This window comes from Cavia porcellus, unplaced genomic scaffold (genome assembly GCF_034190915.1).
Source record: "Cavia porcellus strain 051 isolate PalLab524CR breed Dunkin Hartley unplaced genomic scaffold, mCavPor4.1 scaffold_13, whole genome shotgun sequence".
Classification (NCBI taxonomy): Eukaryota; Metazoa; Chordata; class Mammalia; order Rodentia; family Caviidae; genus Cavia; species Cavia porcellus.
Window position 1 is genome coordinate 48,901,058 of NW_026947496.1, and position 22,504 is coordinate 48,923,561.

The 22,504-nt window shown below is 42.7% G+C and overlaps 2 protein-coding genes across 15 annotated transcripts in view; both read left to right on the forward strand.

Annotated features, from left to right (window-relative positions):
- Uroc1 (urocanate hydratase 1) overlaps positions 1-8,102 on the forward strand; it is a 34,191-nt gene extending 26,089 nt beyond the window's left edge. The window contains exons 19-20 of one of the 2 annotated variants that reach the window (XR_010051267.1): positions 2,728-2,871; positions 5,285-5,382. Coding sequence is in view for 1 of the 2 variants with exons in the window: in XM_063260195.1 (XP_063116265.1) it covers positions 2,772-2,871; positions 5,285-5,425 (241 nt within the window). In the remaining variant the exon portion in view is untranslated. Of the gene's footprint in view, positions 1-2,727; positions 2,872-5,284 lie in introns of both variants that reach the window. The other variant, XM_063260195.1, reaches the window with a different exon arrangement.
- Positions 8,103-15,662: 7,560 nt separating this feature from the next.
- The window catches only part of Zxdc (ZXD family zinc finger C), a 35,469-nt gene continuing 28,627 nt past the window's right edge, over positions 15,663-22,504 (forward strand). For 5 of the 13 annotated variants that reach the window (XM_063260196.1, XM_063260199.1, XM_063260198.1 and 2 more), the window contains exons 1-4: positions 15,664-16,734; positions 19,381-19,533; positions 19,632-19,710; positions 20,675-20,805. In XM_063260196.1, coding sequence (XP_063116266.1) covers positions 15,714-16,734; positions 19,381-19,533; positions 19,632-19,710; positions 20,675-20,805 — 1,384 coding nt within the window. In that variant the 5' untranslated portion in view covers positions 15,664-15,713. Of the gene's footprint in view, positions 16,735-19,380; positions 19,534-19,631; positions 19,711-20,674; positions 20,806-22,504 lie in introns of all 13 variants that reach the window. The other 8 variants (XR_010051268.1, XR_010051269.1, XM_063260203.1 and 5 more) reach the window with 3 other exon arrangements.

Below are 22,504 nucleotides of genomic sequence, written 5' to 3' on the forward strand. Positions count from 1 at the left end.
CTATTGGCCAGCTCTGAGACAACCTCTGAGCCAATTTTGGCTGGATCAAGGAATCCCCTGCCCTGCATAGCCAAGTCGATAACAGTAAAACTTCCCTGAACATTCCAGAGGGCGGGCTTGGCTGCTTGCCCATTGAGCAGCAATTCTGAGCTGCAGCCTAGTTAGGTGATTTTAATTAGTGGAAAATGTGACTGGAATTCATGTCCTTTCCAATACATGAACTAGATAGAGAAAACTACAACTGAGAAGACCTGCCTGGCTATTGAATGCCTGGCATTTTGATGCTTGATTTACCTATCGATTTTATAGAGGAAAAGAGAGATTCTAAAAGAAGTTGAGTAGCTTGTCCAAGGCCACAGAGGTCGAGGAGAGAAAATCTGAACCCAGATCTGTCTCCCTAGGGTCCATCAGGCTCCGTCCACAGGAACACAGACTGACAAGACACTGAAACCATTGCCCTTGGTCCTACCTGTCCTTGAGTGTTCTTGTGGGGAAGTAGCACAAATTCAACTGGGGATCCATCAAACTTACACATGCATATGATTTAACCTGTCAGATACTTCTGCAAGGAGTATCACAAAAACAGCAGGAAAATCTGTCCCAGAATAATTTCCACTCTAATGGGTAACCACCCTCAACTCTGCACCTGTAGTTTTTTCTTTGTTTTACTTAAATTCATGCTTCTGTGTTTTAAGTTTATTGTGTTTCTTTGATTTTCTTTGCCAGTTTTTGGACTATCTGTTGTCTCCTTCTTTTGAGCTTCTTCCCTGCTCAGGGCTAACAACAATGGCCCTGAGTCAAATTCAGCTCCCTCTACTGCCACCCCCCCCCACCGTCTTCCCTCAGACCCTCTGTTCAGTGATTGCCTTTGTGCTTTGTGTGTAGTGGACAAGTTTAGTAAGGGCGCCAACAGGCTGGTTGCAACTCTGTGTACTGAGATTGTTTTTTGGATGGTGGAATCAGAATGGGACCATCCAACCAAACCACTTGCTTTGTTTCTTATTGACAAAATGAGTAAGGTGTAAGTAACTGTTTTGTGGGCTACTAACAGTGAAGGTTAAATGAATTAATGATAATAGCTAACATATTTAGTGTTTAGCATATAGGAGAACCTCTAAGCAGCTTGTATATGTTAAATCATCTAATTATCTACTTTACTATACCCGACATTTATTTTTCTTTATGTTTGACACAGGAGTCTTCTATTTTTTTTTTTTTTGGCCAGGGATTATATCCAAGGTCTTGTATACTACTTTTATGTTTTCCTCAAAGGTATAGTTAGCTGTCTTAATATCTCTTGTGAGTGAGGTCAAATTCTCCATTAATTGCAATGTTTTCCCACCTTCCTATCTTCTGCACACTCGTGGTTATTCTATTATCTATCGGCTTATGGCACCTGGAGCTGAGTGCCCTTATCCTCTGACCCTCTGGGATTCAGAGTCCTGAAGCAAAAAATATAGTGCTAAATTCTGAAAAGCCCATCTGGTTGAAGGACACATCAAAATGACTGGCTGCCTTCTCCTCTTACACCCAGCATCAGCCTCTGACAGGGAAGATGCAAGGACATGAAATCTATTCGAGCATCTTCAATCTAGTGGCATGGGACTGCCCAGGTACAAGGATCAGTCACAGGGCCTTGGGCAGTGGCAGATGCCAACTCAAAGAAGGTGCTAGGCATCTAAGATGCCAAGAGAGTACTGCAGGACACTTTCAGGACCACAGGGTACCTCAGCTTCTTGTTGAGAACCGATTGAAATCAGTCAAAGTCTGTGCTGGGCAAGAAGCAGCTAAGGCTGGACAGGTATGGAGGATGAGAGATTAGGGGAAAAAGATGTCCATTTTACGTGCAGGAAGGAGATAAAGAAGATCACTGTAAGTGAGGAATATGAAGCAAGAAGGACACATTTGCATAAAAGTGAAAAAAAAGGTTGGCAAGATCAGGGGCATTTTCTGTGCTCAGACTTAGAGAAACTTGAGCAGGAACAGAGTCTAGATCCATCCAGAGAAGCAGCATGCCATGATAGCCCTTGGTAATGACCTTGATAACAACATCAGGCTGAGCATGGTGGTCATTCTAGGTTGGTAGAGAATCTCTGCAGGCCAAACATGCAGAAAGTAGAATCATGTTAACATGTCTAAGATTCAGATTGCGTCTATCAAGAAACATATGAAAATAAGAACAGAGTAAATCCTTTTGGTGACAGGTAAAGCCATGTTCGGGGAAAGGCATTAAGTAGAAAAAGAGAAATATTGAAAATAAAGAAATTTGGTCTTCATGTCAGGTAATCAGACTCCAAAATATACTTGTAGCAAGTAGAATGAAGGGACAAGAAAAATAAAGACTACAAAGATAAAATTAGGGAAAATGAACTGAGTGACACAAGAGATATCTCAAAGAAGTATGCCTTTACAGGACAGCTCTGAGAGGGGAGGAGAAGGACATTACTTCTTACCAGGTGGTCAGGCAGGCTTTAAGTAGTGACCTCAAGTGGATCCTGGAGGTGGGCACCACGTCCGCAGGTCCAGTTCAAAGGCACAGTTGGGCAGAGCAGCCTGAATGCAACCACTGCCTTCCTGGCTCTGATTTTCTAGAGTCCACATGGCTCCTGCATCCACTAGTCTGCATGCTCCAGGATATAGAGGCTGATGTGACCAGCACCCTATATCCAACACTGATACCTTCCCGAGCCAACACTTCCAAAATGTGTCTCTATCTGCTCTGTGCAGGATCAGAAGTACTGAGTGATGTGGAACATCTCTGCCTCTTGCAGGGGTGAGGTGATCAATGGGGGATTTGGCCTCATGCTAGATGGATCCCCAGAGGCTGAGTACAAGGCCAGGATGATGCTCAGCTGGGACGTCTCCAATGGTGTAAGTCTCTTCCAGACCTTCTATCATCTGTCTTCTCACTGGCTCTGCCTGCTCACACTTCCACTGGGCTACAGTTCTGTACTCTTCCCCCAAAGGATATTCTGGAGCCTGTCCTGCCCTCTGGGCATTGCTAGGACTTGCTCCTCACCAGAACAACCCCATGTCACTCTCAACTATTTTCAGAATCTCCTGGTCCTTTCAATCCAGCTTCTGTCTACACAGGAGGCCCTGTAAGTCCCAGTGTTTCTCTCCACAGAGCACCCCTCAGTACTGGTATTAAGATACCTCATTTTCTTTGTTCTTGCTGCTTGAGATGGAACCCAGGGCTTTGCACATATGGTAAGCACAGGCTTTACTGCTGGACATCCTCAACCTTACTTCAAAGCTCCACTATCTTCAAAGGCAGATCAGAGAGTGGCAGATTCTTCAGCCCTTGTTTGTGCAACGATGACTCACTTTGCTGTAATGCAGCATTCTCCATGGAGCAGGAGGCAGAATTCTCTGTGATTACATCATAGGCAGCCCACAAGAAGAGGGAAACAGCTCAAGTTGGGGTCAGAGGTGATTGGTTAGGGTATGGCGGATGTGAGTGAAATGAGTAGGGGACTCGGGAGCCAAGAAAAAGAATCTAGGGAATATGACATTGGGGGGCTGAGGGTCCCTGGGATTGGGCCCAGAGGACAGGTGTGAGGGTACAGGGGCATCTGGAAGTGCCCACTCACTAGGAGGCACAGGAAGTCCAGCAGGGAAGGAGAGCTGTTTGTGCTGAAGCAGTGAGCATAGGGGACAGACACTGCATTTTCATTGTAGGAGACCCCACTGAAGGTTGGGTGGAGATGAAGTTGGAGGAGGTATGGGGATGAGGGATGGGCTAGTTGGCAAGAATAGCAGGAGGAAAACAATGAGTGCTGATGAGGCTCTGGGGAACAGGAATCCTCCTACATTGTTGATGGGAATATGAATTAGTGCAACAATAGCCTGCTCCCTCCTGGTCTGGGTCTTTGTTTGGGAGCGAAGAAGTTTGAAGCTGATAAAATAGCAAGTGGTGGGAATGACAGAATGTGTATGTACACACACACTGTTGGGGAGGGCGTTTCCAAAAGGCAGAAAAACTGTAGATGCTTGAATCCTGGAGCTTTTATTCAGTTTTTGGTACACTGAACATGACAAAATGCAGGGATGCTTCTAGTCGTTACCAGGCCTTTAATTTCCAGAAAACAAGCTGTCTTGTTTATATCCCATCCCTCTAAGGCTCCTTCCAGTTTGCTTAGGAACTTGTCTTTTGTCCTTTGCATTCTATTAGGTCCTGATAGTCAATTTATTCAATTTTTTGCTCACTTTGTAGTCAACTCATGTAAGGCCTGAACTTTAGTTTATTTAGGTTAGCTATTCAGGATCAGTGCCCAAATTTCCTTCTGTCTCCTGGCCTCACAACCACTATGGAAATCATCATGGAGATTCCACAAAAAACTAAAAATACACATTCCATTTGACCCAGTTAAACCTCTCCTGGGTGTATTCCCTCCAAAATTAAAGGCTCATCCCACAATGACACATGCATATCCCAGTTTATAGCAGTGCAAATCACAGTAGTTAAGCTCTGTAACAGCCTAGGTGCCTGTCAGAAGATGAATGAATAAAAAAATATGATATATGTACCCCAGGAATATTATTCAACCACAGAGAAGAATAAAATCATCTCATTTGCAGAAAGATGGAGGGAACTTCAGACCATCATGCTAAATGAAATAAGCCAGACTCAGAAAGTTAAATATCACATGCTTTCTTTTATATAAGAAATGTAAAATACATAAATGAAAAAATAAAATAAATGAGTAATGCTAGAAAACTAGAAGTTAGACTCTTGGAGATACGAAAGGAACTCAAAAGAGGGGAGAGGAAAGGAGGAAGGGGCACATGGGATTGAAAATTAGCAAGATATGGTGTATTCATGTATCAGTTTCTCAAAACAGATATTGTTATTCTATGATGTAAGTTTTAAAAAACAGAATGTCATCAGGGGTGGGGGAAGTACCTTGACTATGATCCAGGGGGGACCAGGGACAGAGGAGGAAGTGGATTACAGAGGGTTTCTTAAGGTGGAGCTGAGGTGGACACAGATTCTGAGGGCAGAGAAGAGGGATGCATTGTAGATCACTCCTGAGTTCCTGACCAAATTCCTTGAAGTGCAGACAAAGCTATTCTTAGAGATAGGGAAGGTACAACTTCTGGAATGACAGTGAGTTCCAGATCAAAAAGACACCAAGTCAGTTAAGTAGTCTATGTTAGACAGGCTCTACAGATGGCATTTGAGGTTTGCAAAATAAAGGAAGATTGGGAGTTTGGGAGTCAAACCACCTTTCAGGGAACTCAATGATGTGGACACCAACTGCTGCACATCCTTTTTCCATAGGTGGCCCGGCGCTGCTGGTCTGGGAATCCAAAGGCCTATGAGATCATCTGTCAGACGATGCAGGAGAATAGTGGTTTAGAAGTAACACTCCCCCATGATGTGACAGATGAGTGCATGCTCCAGCAAGCCCTGCAACCCTGAGAGGAATCCAGCAGCCAGCTGCAGTCCTTTGTCTCCCTTCTTCCCTTGGCTTTCCTCGTCCTCTTTACCTCTACACACCTTCTCCTACACTGTGGAACTTTGCACACAAGCCCTGTGTGGCCCTCACAGCACTCTAGATGGGCCCCATTGTACAGGCAAGCCCCAGAGAAGTGATGCCACTTGTCCAGGCATCACCTTAACCACTTGACTAGGACCCCTGGTGGGGGTAGGGCATGTCTTGCTCAGGGCCAAGTCCTTAAGCCTCCTATGGGGTGGACACTAACTGTAGGATGACTGCCATAAACTGGCTAACCTGGGAACCAACCAGTCTTTCCTAAGCTCCATAAGTTCTTTTTGGGTTTTATCACATCATGCTACTACTTGTCTACCTGCTGACCACTGCTGCTCTCTTGTCTGCCCAGTTATCTGTTCTTTAGCACCCCAGGATTGGGAATAAAAAGAAAGAGCCTAGGGAGGAAGATAAATAGGAAATAAAGGAAAAATTAAAAAATATATGCCTCACATCCTGGCAGAGTGGGAGTGGGCTGGTGGGAGGTAGCAGCTTGGTGCCGCAGGAAGAGGGATCATTTGCTAAGGAAATAAGGGGAGAGGAGGACACAGGAGTGTTTATTGAAATCTGGATGTCCTGAAGGAACTACTTTGGTCCTTTACTGGGGGCTTGGTTGGGCCCTCCAACTCCCTAAAATGAGTGTACAGCAAGGTATTAAATAAAAAAGACAATGTGATACGATTGGGGGAGTCCACAGAGGTCAGAACTCTCTTGGAACTAAAACAGAGACTTCTCTGAATTGCCCATATGTATTGGCCCATATTTATTGGATTTCAGGCAAGTTTAAGGGTATAAGGGAAAGTTAAGGGAAAAGCTGAGGTAAAGGTGTGAAACTGAGCAAGACCTTGAGAAATTAGAACAGAGACTTTTCTAGCAGTAAATTTTGCCAATTAAGAGAATTGTCTTATCTTTAAGGTTGACAGTTACTGTCCTGGAATTGGAATAAGTCAAATGCCAACATCTGTGGCTTTAAGAATTGGAGAGTCAAATGTCCAAAGGTGTTACAGTGTCACAGACCAATACAGGCCTCTACTGTGACTGTTGGTTTGGAGATTTGCACTTACTGCATGCTAGCTGCCATCTCTTTTGGCAAGTCACCTAGGCCTAGAACAGACTCATAAGTAAATGTAGAAATCCAACTGATTAATTCTCAATCCTGCTCAGAGCCACTTCATAGTGGTTCCAAAAGTTCCTAATGTTAGAATCTTGCACCTGTCTCCTAATCCCCAAATATTAGCTATAGCTGGACCCAGAGCCTCCACCTCTCTATCTTGGAGAACAGATCCAAGATAAAGATCCAGAAAAAGGGATTATGTAGCCATACTTCCACGCCTTCATTTTGAAGATGGCACTTACTTACCATTCCCTGCCCTCAGAGCCCTTTTGCATCCCTGACTCATGGTTGTGTTATGCTCCTTCACCCAGACTTATCGTTCCCTCATAGTACTCCATGCTTTCCCCTGAATTGTGTCTGGATTTAGGAGGAAAGCACAAGGTTGATGGGTGAGGAGAGAGTAGGAAGAACACTCCCCCAGAGAAAGCACTGACTCCAGCCCCAGAGGTGGCCACGCTGGAGTGGGGCTCTTCCCTGTGTTTGTCTCACACCATGATGGGGACCAGGCTGAACCCTGTGTCTTTTCCAGAGTAGTTAACTTTGGGGTCCACCAACACCTACCATCCAGGATAGGCAATGAATGGCCTCATCCTGTCATGGGACTAGGCCTCAGAGATAAGGATAAGGTTACTCTGTCCTTGTCCTGAGCAGCCAGTGGCACAGGACCCTTTCCTTTGGAACTAATTATGTTTTATCAATGAGAAAACAGCCCTCAAAATTTTAGTTTGATACTATTGGAGAGAGATTATAGAAGCTCTTAAGTAGCTTTGCATTGGCATAATAAACTGTGAGTTACTTAACTTGGAAAGAGAAAAGATTTACTTTGGCTTATGGTTCTGGATGTTCCAGTTCCATATCAGGTAGCTCTATAGCTTTGGACCTCTAGCAAGAGTGGTAGGCATAATAGCAGGGAGTATATGGCAGAGAAAACCGCTCATATCATGATCCAAGGAGCAAAGAGAAAAAGGATAGACCACAGCCCCACAAGTACCCCACTCGATTTGACTTCTGTGTTATAAATGAGGCAAGTCTTGCTTAGACCCTTGCAGTGGCCTCATATTTAGCCTCCATCCCTCCATTCTTATCCTATTTCTATTTTGGAGACTCTGCTTTCAGGGAGATCACTGCAAAATGCAATGTCAGTATGTAACACCTTTGCCTAAAAGCCACAATGGTTCCTCTAACCCTTGCTGGATCCCCACACCCAGATATAGATGAGGACTCTCATATGGCAGGGCTCCTTGGAGACTGTGAAGCCAGCAAGGAGACAGAGGAAGACCTGGAACAGGAGGTCCACGAGGAGCCACAAAGGCGAGCAGTCACACAGAACAAGCAAGATACCATCTTCCAAATCTCAACAAGGCTAACTCCACCTGCTGGAAAAATTTTCTAATATATATATATATATATCACTCTTGAAAAGGAAGAAAAAATAGAAGAGGGTAATATTATTATTACTAATAAGAGTTTTCAATAAAATTATTTTCTTTTTACTTTTAGTGTGATAAAGTCCATACAACATAAAACTTAACTCTGTAAACATTTTTCAGTGCCCAATTAAGTAGCCTTACCTACATTCAAATTGCTGTGTAATCATCTCCACCCATTTTGCCAACTTTTTTATCTTCTTGAGCTGAAACTGGCCTCATTAAGCACTAAACTTTCTACCCATGCCCCCAACCCCAGCCTCTCACACTCTTCATTGTTTCTTACTCTACCAGTTTGATTAATCTAGGGACCTCACATATGTGAGGGACATGCAGTGTTTATCCTTTTGTGTCTGGCTTTTTTCACTTAATATAATGTCCTCAAAGTTCATATATGTTGTAGCATATGTCAGAATTTCCTTCCTTTTTAAATGCTGAATAATATTCTGGTGTATAGATAGAAAATATTTTGTTTACCATTCCTCTTTCAATGGACATGTTTACTACCACCTTTTGGCTATTGTGAATAATCTTGCCATGAACACAGGCATTCCTGTTTGCAGTTGCTTTAGATGTATACCCAGAAATTTGACTACAGAATTATAGGATAATTTTATGTTTAATTATTTGAGAAACTAAAAGTGTTTTCCACAGTTTTTTATTTAGAGAAAAAAAAGCAAAACAGAAAAAAGGGTAGCAATTATACAGAATTTCAGAAAAACAGTAAGAAATCACTAGTTGATAAATTACATATTGTTATCTTAGAAGGAGTTGCTTAAGTCATGAAATCAAAGCATGAAAAATAGACAGTCAAACAATGGCCGTACAAACCATTCTGTTTGATGAACTAACAAAAACTTAGTAGTATGGTTATCTATCTTGCACACTTAAACATATATACAGTTATATCCTTTAGAGCACTTTCTCTCCCTTTCATTATCATAATACCTGTTATACATTTTGAATCTTATTACTCTTTCAGTTTTTTATTATTATTTTTTATACTAGAGAGACAAAATGATATTTACAAATGTGAGTCTGATTTATTTCACCTAAGAGTATGGTCTCAAGTTGCCTCCATTTACCTATAAAAGCCTCAAGATCATCCTTTTTATAGCTGAGTAATATTCCATTGTATAAAAATGTCACCTTTTTCATCCATTCTGTGGTTGATGGGTATTTTGGTTGTTTAACTATTACAACTAGTGATTTCTTACTGTTAGCTAGTACAAGTTGTGCTGCTAAAAACACGGGTGCACATATATCACTGAGACATGACCTTTTCAATTTTTCTGGGAAAATACCCACAAGGGGAATATTTGGATTGAATGGAATTTCCAATCCTAGTTTTTGAGGAATCTCCATACTGATCTCCACAGTGACTGCAATTTTCCACATTTTTAATCATACCATTTTAAAAAAACACTTGCTTGTTATCTAAAACACAATCAAATAATGACAAAAGTAATGAATTATAAACTCAAAGACTCTTTTTTCTACACCAATTTAAAAGTGTCCAAATGTGCTAGCAGTTTCTTATGTGTCTTTCTAGAAAATTGCAGAGTATTTGCAAGTATAGGCAAGTATATGCAGTTTTCTTTCTCATACACAAATGAGATAATCCTTAAAAATATTCTGTACTGACTTTTTAGATATACCTTAGTCGAAATACATATAACATAAAAATCAACTTTAGAATTTATATAATTTTAAAGTTTATAGTCAGTGGTTTTTAGTATATTATGTTGTGCGACCGTTGTAGGGAGCTGTTGAAACTGGAGACTAATCACATGTGTGGGGCTAAAAGCAAGGCCAGCCCAGAAAAAACAGAGACCAAAACAAGCTATGTAAACAAGTCCTTCTAGCACCAAGAAGACCAGGGGCCCAAGATTGCCAGGCAAACAAGTTGCTAGGCAGTGGGGTTGAAATTGACATTCTTCTTTGGAGGGAATAAATAAACATGGTGGTTGAGCAATTCCTTTCCTCCCATCAGGAGGATAAGGGCTCCACCTGACCCCAGCTTTGTCTTTTCTTTATTTTTCTCATCCTCTTGAAGTCTTTCATCCCAAACTCCTCAGGATCCGCCCTGGGTTTTGGAATATGGCACCAGAACACAAATGGGGTAAGAGATTGAGGGTGAAGGGACACTTATTGTGTGCATGCAACTTAGGGGGAGAAGTGCAATGGTATCATCAATAGTTGTCATTGGAGTGTGTTGATATTGGCTTTATCATTTGTCAAGAGTGGGGCACTGAAACTGCCTTATTCTCTAAGGCCAGTTATAAACAGGCCTGGAAGAAATCCCTTCACCTGAAAAGAAAAAAAAAAGAGGTATATTGATTATATTAGCTGTCTAACTATTGGACAAACTTATGCAAAAAAATTACAAATTATGAGAAACTTGTTGCATGCTTGATTACAGTATTTACATTCCTTCTGTGGATCTGGATTAGACAAGGTCTTAATGACTTTAAACTTCTTGAGACAATCATAATGGAACTGGCTCCAAGCACTGTTTCAGAATCAAATCTGGAGCAGGGAAAGATGGCAGCACAACTGCCACCTTGATAACTTTAACTGAGCCACTTAATGTCCATTGAGCAAAACCTTCAGCTATCTGTCCAAAGTGTAGATGACAACGGTATCATTGGGCCACTTGATGTAAATTCAAAACTCTTACAAAAGAAAAACTTCCATCAGGGCCTGCAGCAGCTCTGCCAAAAAGTAGGGGTGCGGCAGCTCAGACAGCTTCCCTGAGATGGCCCGGCCCTGCTTGGCCTGGCAGGCTCCTAGTGGTTGGGGGGTAATATGGCCCTGGTTTGTGGTTTTCTGATTTCTGTTTACAAAATGCTTTTACAAAAGACAATTTCAAATAACCAATATGACAACAACTAATCTTTAAAACTTCAAAAAATTCAACATTTGGCTTTCACAGCTGATAACAGATTGGCCCCAGCATATCACTGTCTCACTGTGACTTTGTTGTGGGTCTTGATATCTGCTAACCTAAATTCTGAAACTTCATTGTTTCTCAAAATTGTTTATACAGGGGTACTTGTTTCAAATTTGTGATTAATGTTACTCCTCATTTATCTAGGTCCTGTCTGCTTTCTTAAGACAATTTTATTTTTCAATACACTGACATTACACAGCTTGCTAAATTTCTTGAGTGTGTCTCCAGAAGAAGAAATTGTAAATTTACATACGTGGGAGGAAACTGAAAAACACTTTAGAGCAAGACTAGGGAAAAACAAACCAACACAAATCTAGCTGGACCTCTACAGATTTTAAAGGGTTGTTCAATAAAAACTGCTGCTTTCTGCCTCTCTCACTACTTCTCACACGCCCCAGGGCAGGGGAGTGCACCAAAACCTCCACTGAGCTGGAGTTTGTCCCAGATAAGGAAGTTAATGAAACAATGTTGCCTGTTTCAGCTGCAAGGAGAAATCAGTTATGGTTCAATCTGTTTGAAACACAGTTCAAATCTCCCTGGATTATTGTATTGCTCAAGTGGTTATTCTTCCCTTGACAAAAATTGGAAAATCTATATATAAAGAAAGGGTGCCTAAGGGTTTTGGATCTTGTGATATTTATTAGAGAGGTGGGACACGGCTCTGCTTGCCCAAGCCACCTTGGTTTTTCCCATCACCTGTGCACGCACTTTTTAAGTTAAAAGTTTACACTGCACTGATGCTCAGATCTCCAACAGTGAGGCCTCCAGCCCAGAGCAGGAGCACCACCTGCATGTCATGAGTGAACCCAAAGTACCTAAATATAAAATGCAGTTTCCATTTTCTCTATACCTTACCACAAAGAGTCTTCATAATCTTCAGGTCTAAAAATGATTAAATGTGCTCACAATTTAAATTTCAAAACACAAAAGAGAAAGTTCAGCTCACTTGGCAGTATATACTATCTAAAATATTTAAATTCTAATAAAGATGTAGCTAGCACAGCAAAAAGATAATGCAATAAAATAAAGGCTAAAACGAGTCCATTGGAAAGGACTGTTCATACTGGACAATAAAAAAAACACCCAGTCCAGTCCTAAAGTAGGGTCGAAGGTATGCTTATGTTTTTTTCCAGGAAAAGCTAAATGGTCTATCTGGGTTCCAATATGTGCTGGCTGACTGTGTCATGTATCCAAACTAAAAAAGGAGTTGATTTTACCTTTCAAGAAGCAGATGCTCAGTCCTATGACAGTGATTCCTTGGAGACCACGCCACAAGTGATAGAAAAGGATGAAGCTAGAACCAACTTTAATTGACCCAAGATGCCTAGAAAATGGTCACAAAAATTTTTTTAAAAGGGTTAAAATAGATGATAGGAGTGTATGTTAAGTTCTATGATCAAAATACATGTTAATTGTAGATCAGATTTTGTCTTTTTCAAATTCTTTGATAAGAGATCTCTGTTAATTGACCTACAACAAATCTGACTAGTCTATTTAAAATTACAAATGCTACAATTGTAAAAATATTTGTGTCATTCAATTTGACTAAAATATATTTGAGTGCACTCTGTAAGAGTTTGAAAATCTGTGTCTGTGTATCTGTTTGTTTGTCTAGTCTGTTAAGCTGTTGTCATAAGTCACCGAGCTAGTGGTCACTCATATGTGTGGAGCCAATAGCACAAGTATCCATACAGGAGTGCCCAAGTGGTATGGAGCACCTGAGAAATGCCCTGAGGGCATGGGGTGCTGGAGGTGACAGGTGCTCCAACCCCAAGGACATGGGGCATAAAAGCAAGCTAGTTCAGCAAAGGGACATAAAATAGCCCCTAGGAACTTAGAGAGTTCTTGTGGACATTGACAGCTCTGTGTTTGTTTCTACATCTGTTTGAATCTGTACAGATCATCTGTCCATGTTTGTCCATTTGTCCATTCTGTAAACAGCTGTTCCTTTTATTTGAGCTCAACAATTTTCTTTTTATAACATTTATAGTTCACTTAATCAAGGTTTATTTGAGTTATAGGATTACAAAACATGTTTCCACCTGGTCCAAATGCCACCTGGGTTGCCGACTGGTCCAAATGATGCAAAGATTGGTTATGTAAATGTAGTATATGTTGTTGTTTGCTGTTGACTTGAGAGTTTCTCATTGTTGAAAAAACTGAATAGTTGAATGTTGCAGTTGGGTTTTTCATAAGTTATCAAAAATTACATTAAGATAATTAAAAGTCCCTTAGGGTTGAGATTGTTGGACAGGGCTTAAATTGATGAATAAGAAAGCAGCTGCCTGGTAATATTTTTAACCAGCTCTTGTTCATTAGTTGGAGGCTCCGATGATCTCCATAGCCTTATGGGAGACACCCCAGCCAAAGCTATAAAATATATTATTGTTATATGTTTACACTGGTCATCATGAAAAGAAATAATACAATAAGGTTTTTGATTTAAAGATTCTCTGATACAAAAATTTCATATGGTTATGACAAATGATTGTTATTAACCCCATCATATATTTATGTATTCATGCCTCCAGATGTACAGGTCTTCAAAAATGTAAAACCAGATTGTTTATGATGACAAACTTTTGTTTCAGATTCAGACCTCTGCCTCTAACAAATGCTTATGAGATGTACCTCCTACTAAAGGTCAGCAAGTTAGGTAAAAGCTTTTATGTATTAGATAGGGATGACTGACCAGAATGGGGCTATCTTCTGTTTAAAAAATGCAAATTCAAGTTTGTTTAAAAAAATGTCGTCATGATTTTTATGCTACAATGTTGTATATGGTTTGGTTTCTAAACCATATACATGTAACTATATACATGTAAACCATGTAAAATATGTAAAGGTATTCAATGTTAAAACAGCTATGGTTTTAAAAATAATGGTCTTTTCACTTGCTAATGCCCTTTAACTCATAAAGGTTTTTAATTTATTTGATACTTGATTCATTTTTTTCTATTGCTAATGCCTTTGATATTACTTTTGCTGTTACTTTTGATATTACTTACACACTACTCCATGACCCAAGGCTAGGCAGATTTATAGTTATGATTTCTTCTAATACATAGTTTTTGGTCTTACATTTAGGTTTGTAAAATCAATTTTAAGTCAATTTTTGCATGTGACCTGAGACACACAGTACTACTGTTGAAAAGACCATTTTAGCCTCCACTGGTGTTAAAACAACATACTTCTGGCATATATTCATATAAGTACACATGCATATATAGTAGATATATCTTATTCTTTTTAATATTATATAGTTTACACTAAAAATACCTTTAATGGTAATAGAACATTTGCTTATTTGTAAATATGTATTGGGAGTCTTGCCTTTCAGGCTCTGTACATCCAGTCGTGCATCACACATAGTTCCCATGTTGTAGAAGCCTACATCTCTAGCCAGGAAGATAGTAAATAAGTGGGGAAGGCTATAGTGGGAAGGGGGCACCTAAAACAATTGATGATGAAAGCTATAAAAACAAACAATATGAGAGGCGGGAAGTAAGAGGCCTGAGTGAAGGTGTATTTTAGAACATTAACAGAGTCCTCCCAGAGGAAACAAAGAGACCTCTGCCAAGTGTATGAGGAAGGAAACACCTTGACTTGTTACACAACCTGAGCAAATGGTGTGCAGGGCAGCACAGGCAGGCAATGGGATTGTGGAGTAACAGGGAGGTGCTGGGGAATGAGAGCAAACTCCTTTCTATTCCAGGGGGTGTGAGGGACAGACTGGCAAAGCCTTACAGGCGATGGAGAGCAAAGGGAGGATGGGCATGATTAGAACTGCATTTTTAGATCACCAAAGCCTAGAATCCAACACATTGGATTAAGGCAGTGGAGACTGAATGGAGACTTGAAGACCAGATGCTAAATTATTTTTCTAAATATCTAGGAGTAAAATACAAGTTTGGATTTGGATAGTGGTAAAGCAGATTTAATATTGAACCTTCTCATGGGAGGAGAGGGACAGCAGTGTCCTGGGAACAGTGGCAAAGTTAACTTCTGCAAGCTGAGGCTGTGTCAAGTTTGCAGAAAATAGCAGTGGAGAAAGGGATCCCGTCAGGGTGCAAAGAACCTGGAGGAGCTCATGGGAGGATCATTAGCGGGGGGGGGGGGGGGGGGGGGGGGGGGCACGTTAGTGAGCCCATGGGGAAGTAGTCCAGTCTGATGGAGGCTCAAACCCAGAACCTATCAGTTCCTGGTTCTGCTACCTCGACCAAGGGACTGGACTTCTATGTGCCTGTTCCCTGAGGCCTGTAAATAAACAGTACACAGATTGAATTAGTTCACATCTGCGAAGTATTTAGGGCACAGTAAACGCTTATGAGATGTCTGTTAGTATTAATCTCTGCATCTGCACTAGTCAGATACAAAAAAATATGACTCAAAATCAGAGGATCACCCAGGACATACTGAGAAAGGAATTGAGGATTACAGAAACCGGGAGGAACCCGCCCCGCCCCACCCTTCCGCGCCCCGCCCCACCCTTCCGCGCCCCGCCCCACCCTTCCGCGCCCCGCCCCACCCTTCCGCGCCCCGCCCTTCCTCGCCCCGCCCCTCCACACCCCACCACGCTCCGCCTCTCAGCGCCCCTTGGCCGCAATTCTGGACCTCCCTAACAGGTTTGGCGGGCCACGCCTACTGCTCTCTGCTGCGCACGCGCACGCGCTGGGCCTCCGCGGCGGCGGCGTCCCCCGGAGGCGTCTACACAAGTCGCGCGCATGCCTGGGAGGGGCGGGCCACTGTGCTTCAGAGGCAGCGGCTACGTCGCTGTAGCTGGGCCCAAGATGGACCTTCCAGTTTTGCTCGCTGCTCCGACGGCGCGCGGAAGCCAACATGGCGGTGGTGCTCCAGGCCGGCTTCGCCGAGGCCCAGGGCCACCCCTCGGCGCGAGCGCTGGGCGCCGTCGTCTGCTGCTACTGAGGGACTCGGAAGATGGCGGGCCGGGGCCGGGGCCGGGGCCGCGGCGTGGGGAGGACCCCGGACTGAGCCCTCCGTCTTCCGAGGACGGCGGTGACTCCTTCTTGGTCTTGCTGGAAGTGGCGCGTGGCGGTACCGCGGAGGCCGCCGGACGGCAGGATGCTGAGCCGGACCCCGGCGCGAGCCCCACGGGCCGCCCAGAGCAGGCCTCCAGTGCCCCGGCCTCCGACCCCGGCGCCGCCCTCGCGGGCACCGTCACCATCGACGACCAAGACCTGCTGGTGCGTTTCGACCATGGAGTCTTCACGTTGGCCGCTGCACCTCCGCCCGCTCCGGGGCCGCCCGCCTGCCGGCCGCCCGCGAAACCCGGCCCCGAGGCTCCGAGCCCCGCCGAGGGGCCCCGCGGACCCTCAGGCTCTAGCTCCAGCGCGCCGGCCTACCGCTGCCCCGAGCCGCAGTGCGCACTGGCCTTCGCCAAGAAGCACCAGCTTAAGGTGCACCTGCTGACGCACGGTGGCCTCCAGGCCCGTCGGCCCTTCAAGTGCCCACTGGAGGGCTGCGGCTGGGCCTTCACCACCTCCTACAAGCTCAAGCGGCACCTGCAGTCGCATGACAAGCTGCGGCCCTTCAGCTGCCCGGTGGGCGGATGCGGCAAGAAGTTCACTACGGTCTACAACCTGAAAGCGCACATGAAGGGCCATGAGCAAGAGAGTTTGTTCAAGTGCGAGGTGTGCGCTGAGCGCTTCCCCACGCAGGCCAAACTCAGTTCTCACCAGCGCAGCCACTTCGAGCCCGAGCGCCCCTACAAGTGTGATTATCCTGGTAAGCGGGGTTGCGGGGATGGGCAGGGTCAGTGGTGCTGGAGAACTGGTGGGGCTGAGGTGTCATGTCTATCGCTGCAGGGGACGGTGTCACCCCCTGTCACCCCCCGCCCCGACCTCCCCCACCCCTGTCTCTGCAGTGTTTTCGCGTGAGCTAGTTAATCTAAGAAAAAGCCTGATCTAAGGATAGAAACTCCTATTTGTGGTCTAGTTTCTTCGAAGTTACTAGATTTGAAGTTTGGATCTTGCCTTGCTGCGAGATTTCCACTGCAAGATAGCTGAAATAATCATAGCTGTTCGTGGAGGAACCAACAGATACATGAAGATGTTTCTACTCACTTAACGAACGTGATAGTGGAGGGGGGTGTAGCTCAGCAGCTCAGGTGCCTGCCTGGCAAGCACAAGGTCTTGAGTTCGATACCCAGTACAAAAAAGTAATAGTGGATCTGTATAGAACAGTCGGGTTAAAGTCAGGTCTTTATTTTCCTTAGTTTTGTGGTTTAGAAATATTTTGTCATCATATTGATATAGTACAATACTCTCCATACTAGAGGAACATACGAATGTGGCTGGCTGGGTACAACACGTTACACATACAGAAAGAATGGCCACAAGTGTATATGGCACATCCTTGTGTCTTTTATATTTTATATTCATTACATTTCCCAAATATGTGAAGTTTTTAAAAATTCTTTTAATTTTGTGAAACTTAAAAAGTATTCTCATTTTACAGATAAAGATACTGAGGCCAAGCAGTGCAGATAAAATCCACTGCTGGTTCTTCCTCCTCTGTGTTTACCTGCTCTGGCTGGGAATATAAGGCTCCCAATGCAATGAACTTTTCCCTGGTTTAGGGAGGTTAGGTGCTCTCAGAAGGACAGACTTTCGCCAGAGGAGCAAGAGAACATTCCTGGCCTGGAAGGCTGGAGACTAGAACAGGAGCTGGTTTAGGAGTGAGTGACCTGTACAGTGGTGTGGGCTGTGGGGAGATTATAGGAGGGCCTTTCCCATCCTGTTCATTAAAACATACTTCAGAGGGCTGAGTATGAAACTCAGTAGAAGAATGTTTGCCCAACATGCACAAAATTCCATCCCTAAGCATAACAAAATCCCCTCCACACACACAAACACACTTGATTGGGCAAGCTCCAATGTAGCTTGCATGCATATTAACATACATGTGCCCTGCTTTCCTATAATAATATATGTTAATGTAATGTATGTATTATAAAGTGTGCTCAAATGTAGGGATTTTGAGTTGTGTGAAGACTATTAACAGGTTTTAATATTCTCTCATGCCTTTGAATGGTTTTGTGCATCCCTCTTTATGGAAAACATGGATTTGGACTACTGACTCAGCCTTTTTCATTTGTACCCTTTTTAGCTACTTGTTTGTGAAAATCTCATGATGCTTGTAGACTTTCTGGTAGAAAAGATATAAACTGTGTATAGTTCTGGAAGATGTGGATCTGGTTTGCTTCAAGGCAAGAGGGCTCTCTGAGGGTTTTATGTTAGGTAATCACTGAGGCAGGAGAGGGACCGTTCAGTGTTCTAGGCACAAATTTCTTCAGTGCCAGAGCCAGGGAGTGGCTGTGGGAATATGGTGGTTGTGGTGGTGGGTGGTTCAAGTAGGAAGATTGCAGAAGAGGCATGGTAATTAATTGGTGCAGCTGAGGTGAAGTGATCCTTGATAAGGTAGAATTTGCCTGTGTTCAGATTTACCTGATCAACTGTGTGAACACACCCAAAGCCCAAAACAGGGAAGGCTGAGGCCTGGACTGAGGCCCAAAAGTATGACTTAAAGTGTTTAGGAAGATTTTCGTTAGGGAAAGTAGAGTTCCTTGGGTTTCTACTTTTATGCAGTTCGTAACTATTTAGTTATTTACAGGCACACTGATAGCTTCAACAAAGACACCTATTAAACGTTTTGTGATTTCATATCTTTCACCCTGTTTGAGCACTAAACTTTTTTCCCAAAAGAATATTGGTAAAATGTAGGCTTCTGGGTTAGTGGTACAATTAGAGGCTGAGGACGGAGTTGGAGGAAAAAGCCAGATGAATAAAGATTATGAAGCAGAACACTGAGGAAATGGCAAAAAGATAAAAAGAAGACAGTTAACACAATGTAGGGCTGGCAGTTACAGCGGAGAAAACTCCTAAGTATAGTAGATGTAGCATTATCCCAAAGGGGCGAGAAATGTTACTGAGGTTGTAAATCTTCAAAACTCAACTCTGCCAGACAAAATCTTGCTTATTAGTTGTTAGTTTATCTCCTTTTCTTATGCCTCAGACAAATAATACTGAAATTTGAGTTGGAAGGTACATCTAATGCATGCAAGATCAGTATTGTAGAACTGATAAGCAGATAGCTGTGCTTGGAAGTCTTTCTTGATCAGTTGCTCCATCTCCAAGTTGTATGGTTACAGGTAGCCTGCATGTGCCTATGACCTACCATCAACCCACCCTTGCTGCAGTTACTATAAAGGCAAACATTCTTGTTAAACAACTTTTTAGATAGGGCTTCTGAATCATGTTTTTCCTTGTTCACTTCAAGATGAACAGTGTCCTGGGTCGTGACTAGCATTGACTGTATTTTATGGTCATTTTTTACTGTACTGTAAGAAGAGTTTGTGTTTTCTTTGTTCAGGCTGTGAGAAGACATTCATCACAGTGAGTGCCCTGTTTTCTCATAACCGAGCCCACTTCAGAGAACAAGAGCTCTTTTCTTGTTCCTTTCCTGGATGCAGCAAACAGTATGATAAAGCCTGTCGATTGAAAATTCACCTAAGAAGTCATACAGGTAATGGGCTAGAGAACGCATCAGCACTTGGACCCAAAACTTATCTCTGTGATAGCTGTTGTGTTTATAATTAAGCCATGAATCTTTTCTTTTACAAGGTGAAAGACCATTTGTTTGTGATTCAGACAGCTGTGGTTGGACCTTTACCAGTATGTCCAAACTTCTAAGGCATAAAAGGTAATGTTTACATTTTGTTATGTATTATCAGCTTTGAAAATGGATGGGTCAGTAGGAAAAGCCTATGTATAGAAATATATAATGTGTTTTATTGTTATTTATAAAGAGCTCAGGGAGCTGGGGATTTAGCTCAGTGGCTTGCCAGGCAAGCATGAGGTCCTGAGTTTAATTTCCAGCACCCAAAGTAAATAAATAATAGTAAGAGCTGAATATAGTTATTAGGAAAATCTCAATACTATAACAAGATAATTACTCAGAATCTCTCTATATATTTTTCATACTTAATTGATGTGGTTCCTATATAATACTTTTTTTTAACGTTACACAATTTTCCTTGTGTCATTGGAAACTTTTCTTGATGATGGTGATAGTCTTAGGGTCTCACGTCTAGGCAGTGTACTTTAGATGTGCATCTTGTTCCATTTTTATAACAGGTATAGTACTGACAGTTTTCTGTCTATTGTACAGTGAGACTGAGAGGATGAGTGGTTTATCCTTGCATACTTGGAGTCTGAAGGGTTCAATAAAAAAGTATTATTTAGGAAGTGACAGTTTTTACAAGTCGATTTAAGAGGCTCCTTTTAGTGCTGCAGCCAGTGCTACGTGTACTCTGCACATGGCTCTCTGTGCTAGGAAGGCTTGTTTATTGTGTGGATTTCTAAATAACTTTGTCAATATGTTTGGACTTCATTGTTCCTAGATTGAAACGGCACTAATTGTTCTATGTCTAACTCTAGGACTGGTTTACTCTTTAAAGTAGAATTTCTAATTATGGGGTAGCTAAAATTACAAACTTGCTGTGGACTGAGAACAAAATACAAGATTTTCTGAAATGTACTGATCATTATTTTTAAACGGAAAGCACTTGTAGTTCGGTATAGTTTTTGCAGAATTTTAAAGGATCGCCCCCAAGGCCTTGTGAATTGTTTGAGTAATCATTTCCCTTGTTTTTCTGCTGTGGCAGGAAACATGATGATGACCGGAGGTTCACCTGCCCTGTGGAAGGCTGTGGCAAATCATTCACGAGAGCAGAGCATCTGAAAGGCCACAGCATAACCCATCTAGGCACAAAACCATTCGAGTGTCCTGTGGAAGGTACAGTTTAAAATGTTGCTTTTAGCTGTTAACTATATACTCCCCCAATATTCGTGGTGTAAGTTTAAGTTGTTTTAAGGTAAGTTTTAGTTGCTTAGAGACAAGGTCAGTATAAGTTGCGCTGGTATATTCATTTGGCTTGTAGAGTGAATTGCACATACTGTCTTGGGGGCTGGAAAGAATACAGATCAAAAGTCCTGCCAATTTGACTCTGTCCACACCATGTATTTTATCTGTGGCTCTGGTGGTTATGAGAATTAGGTAAAATAATGTGGCAAAAAAAACTTTATGCACATGGCATACTGCTTGAACTCACTAACTGTTAGGTAGCTACTCTTGTTACAGGTGGACAGCAGTAAAACTAGGCTGACTTTTTAAAAAGGTTGTTAGTAACTTTTTTTCTTTAAAATGCCAATCATTTGCCAAAAATCTACTGTGGTGTACATCTGTGCCAGCCCAACTATAGCACTTCAAATATGCTGGGGGACTGCAGGCCAGGACAAGTCAGATTGTCCTGTAGATCACTGGCCTCAGCTGCTTCTCTGGATCTTGGTTTTTTTAACTGGAGAAGGGGATAATAAAGCTCATGTAAAGCTGAGGCCAGTTTTTAGAATATAATGAACATAGTACAAGTGGTGTGACCAAGCCACAATCCTTTCATCAGTATTCAGCTGGGAATGCATATGAGTGAGCATATGAGTAACATGCAGGCTTTTGTGAAAACACAGAAGGTTTCCCCATACTTCCCTTGGAGGTGTGGGAATGACACCCCCGCTCCCACTGTGTGCCATCAACCTCAGGAGGAAGAACGGGAGCCAGTCCATAAGGGTGGGTGTTAGAGGCAGGAAAATCATATGAGAGAAATCTTTAAGAAGTGTAAGAGCGGAACCTGAGTGCAGAAAGTGGTGGGGTCATGTTCAAGTTGTGTGTCAATCTAGCTTTATGACTAAAAACAGATAGGCCTACAGATTAAGTGCAGGCATCCTGGGATGATGAGTGTGCTTGGGTTGGAGGTTGGAAGGAAGCAGGAAGGCAGAAAAGTGTGTTGATGATGGAGATAGGAGTTCGGATTAATAATACGTGGTGACAGATTTGGACCCAAATGGAAGTTGAGGGAGAGGCATAGTTGGGGCCAGCATCTTAGTTGAGGTCAGAATGTAGGGACTAGTTTGGACTTGCTACATTTTATTTACCTAGTTTATAAGTTCAGATGCTCAGAAGATGGGGATATTTGTGCTGCTGGAATTTAGTGTGCTACCTGAGCTAGGAGTGAAACAGCACATGAATTATCATGTATGTCATGGAAGTGGATGGACTTTTCAGTCAGTGGTGTAAAGCAAAAAAGCAGTCTAGGGTGGTGATGAAAATTGTGAGTTCTGGTGTCAGGCTGCGGAATTTAAGTCCCAAGTGTACCTCTAACGTAGCTCTGGGACCTGTGAAAAGCAACTTAGCTCTGTACCTGTTTCCTCATTTGTAAAGTGAGTAAAACCTCAAGGTTGTTAGGAAGACTAAGTTATTTTTAAGCATGTGAAAGCAATATATATCAGTTGCCATTGTAACAATTTTTTTTTACACCTGCAGTACCACTGGGATTGCTCAGTTCAGATGGAAAAGTGGGACGGATGCTATGGCAGGATCCCTGGTGGCTGGTCGTGCTGGGATGAGAGGGAGGATGTGTAGAAAAGGCTCAGCCCAGAGC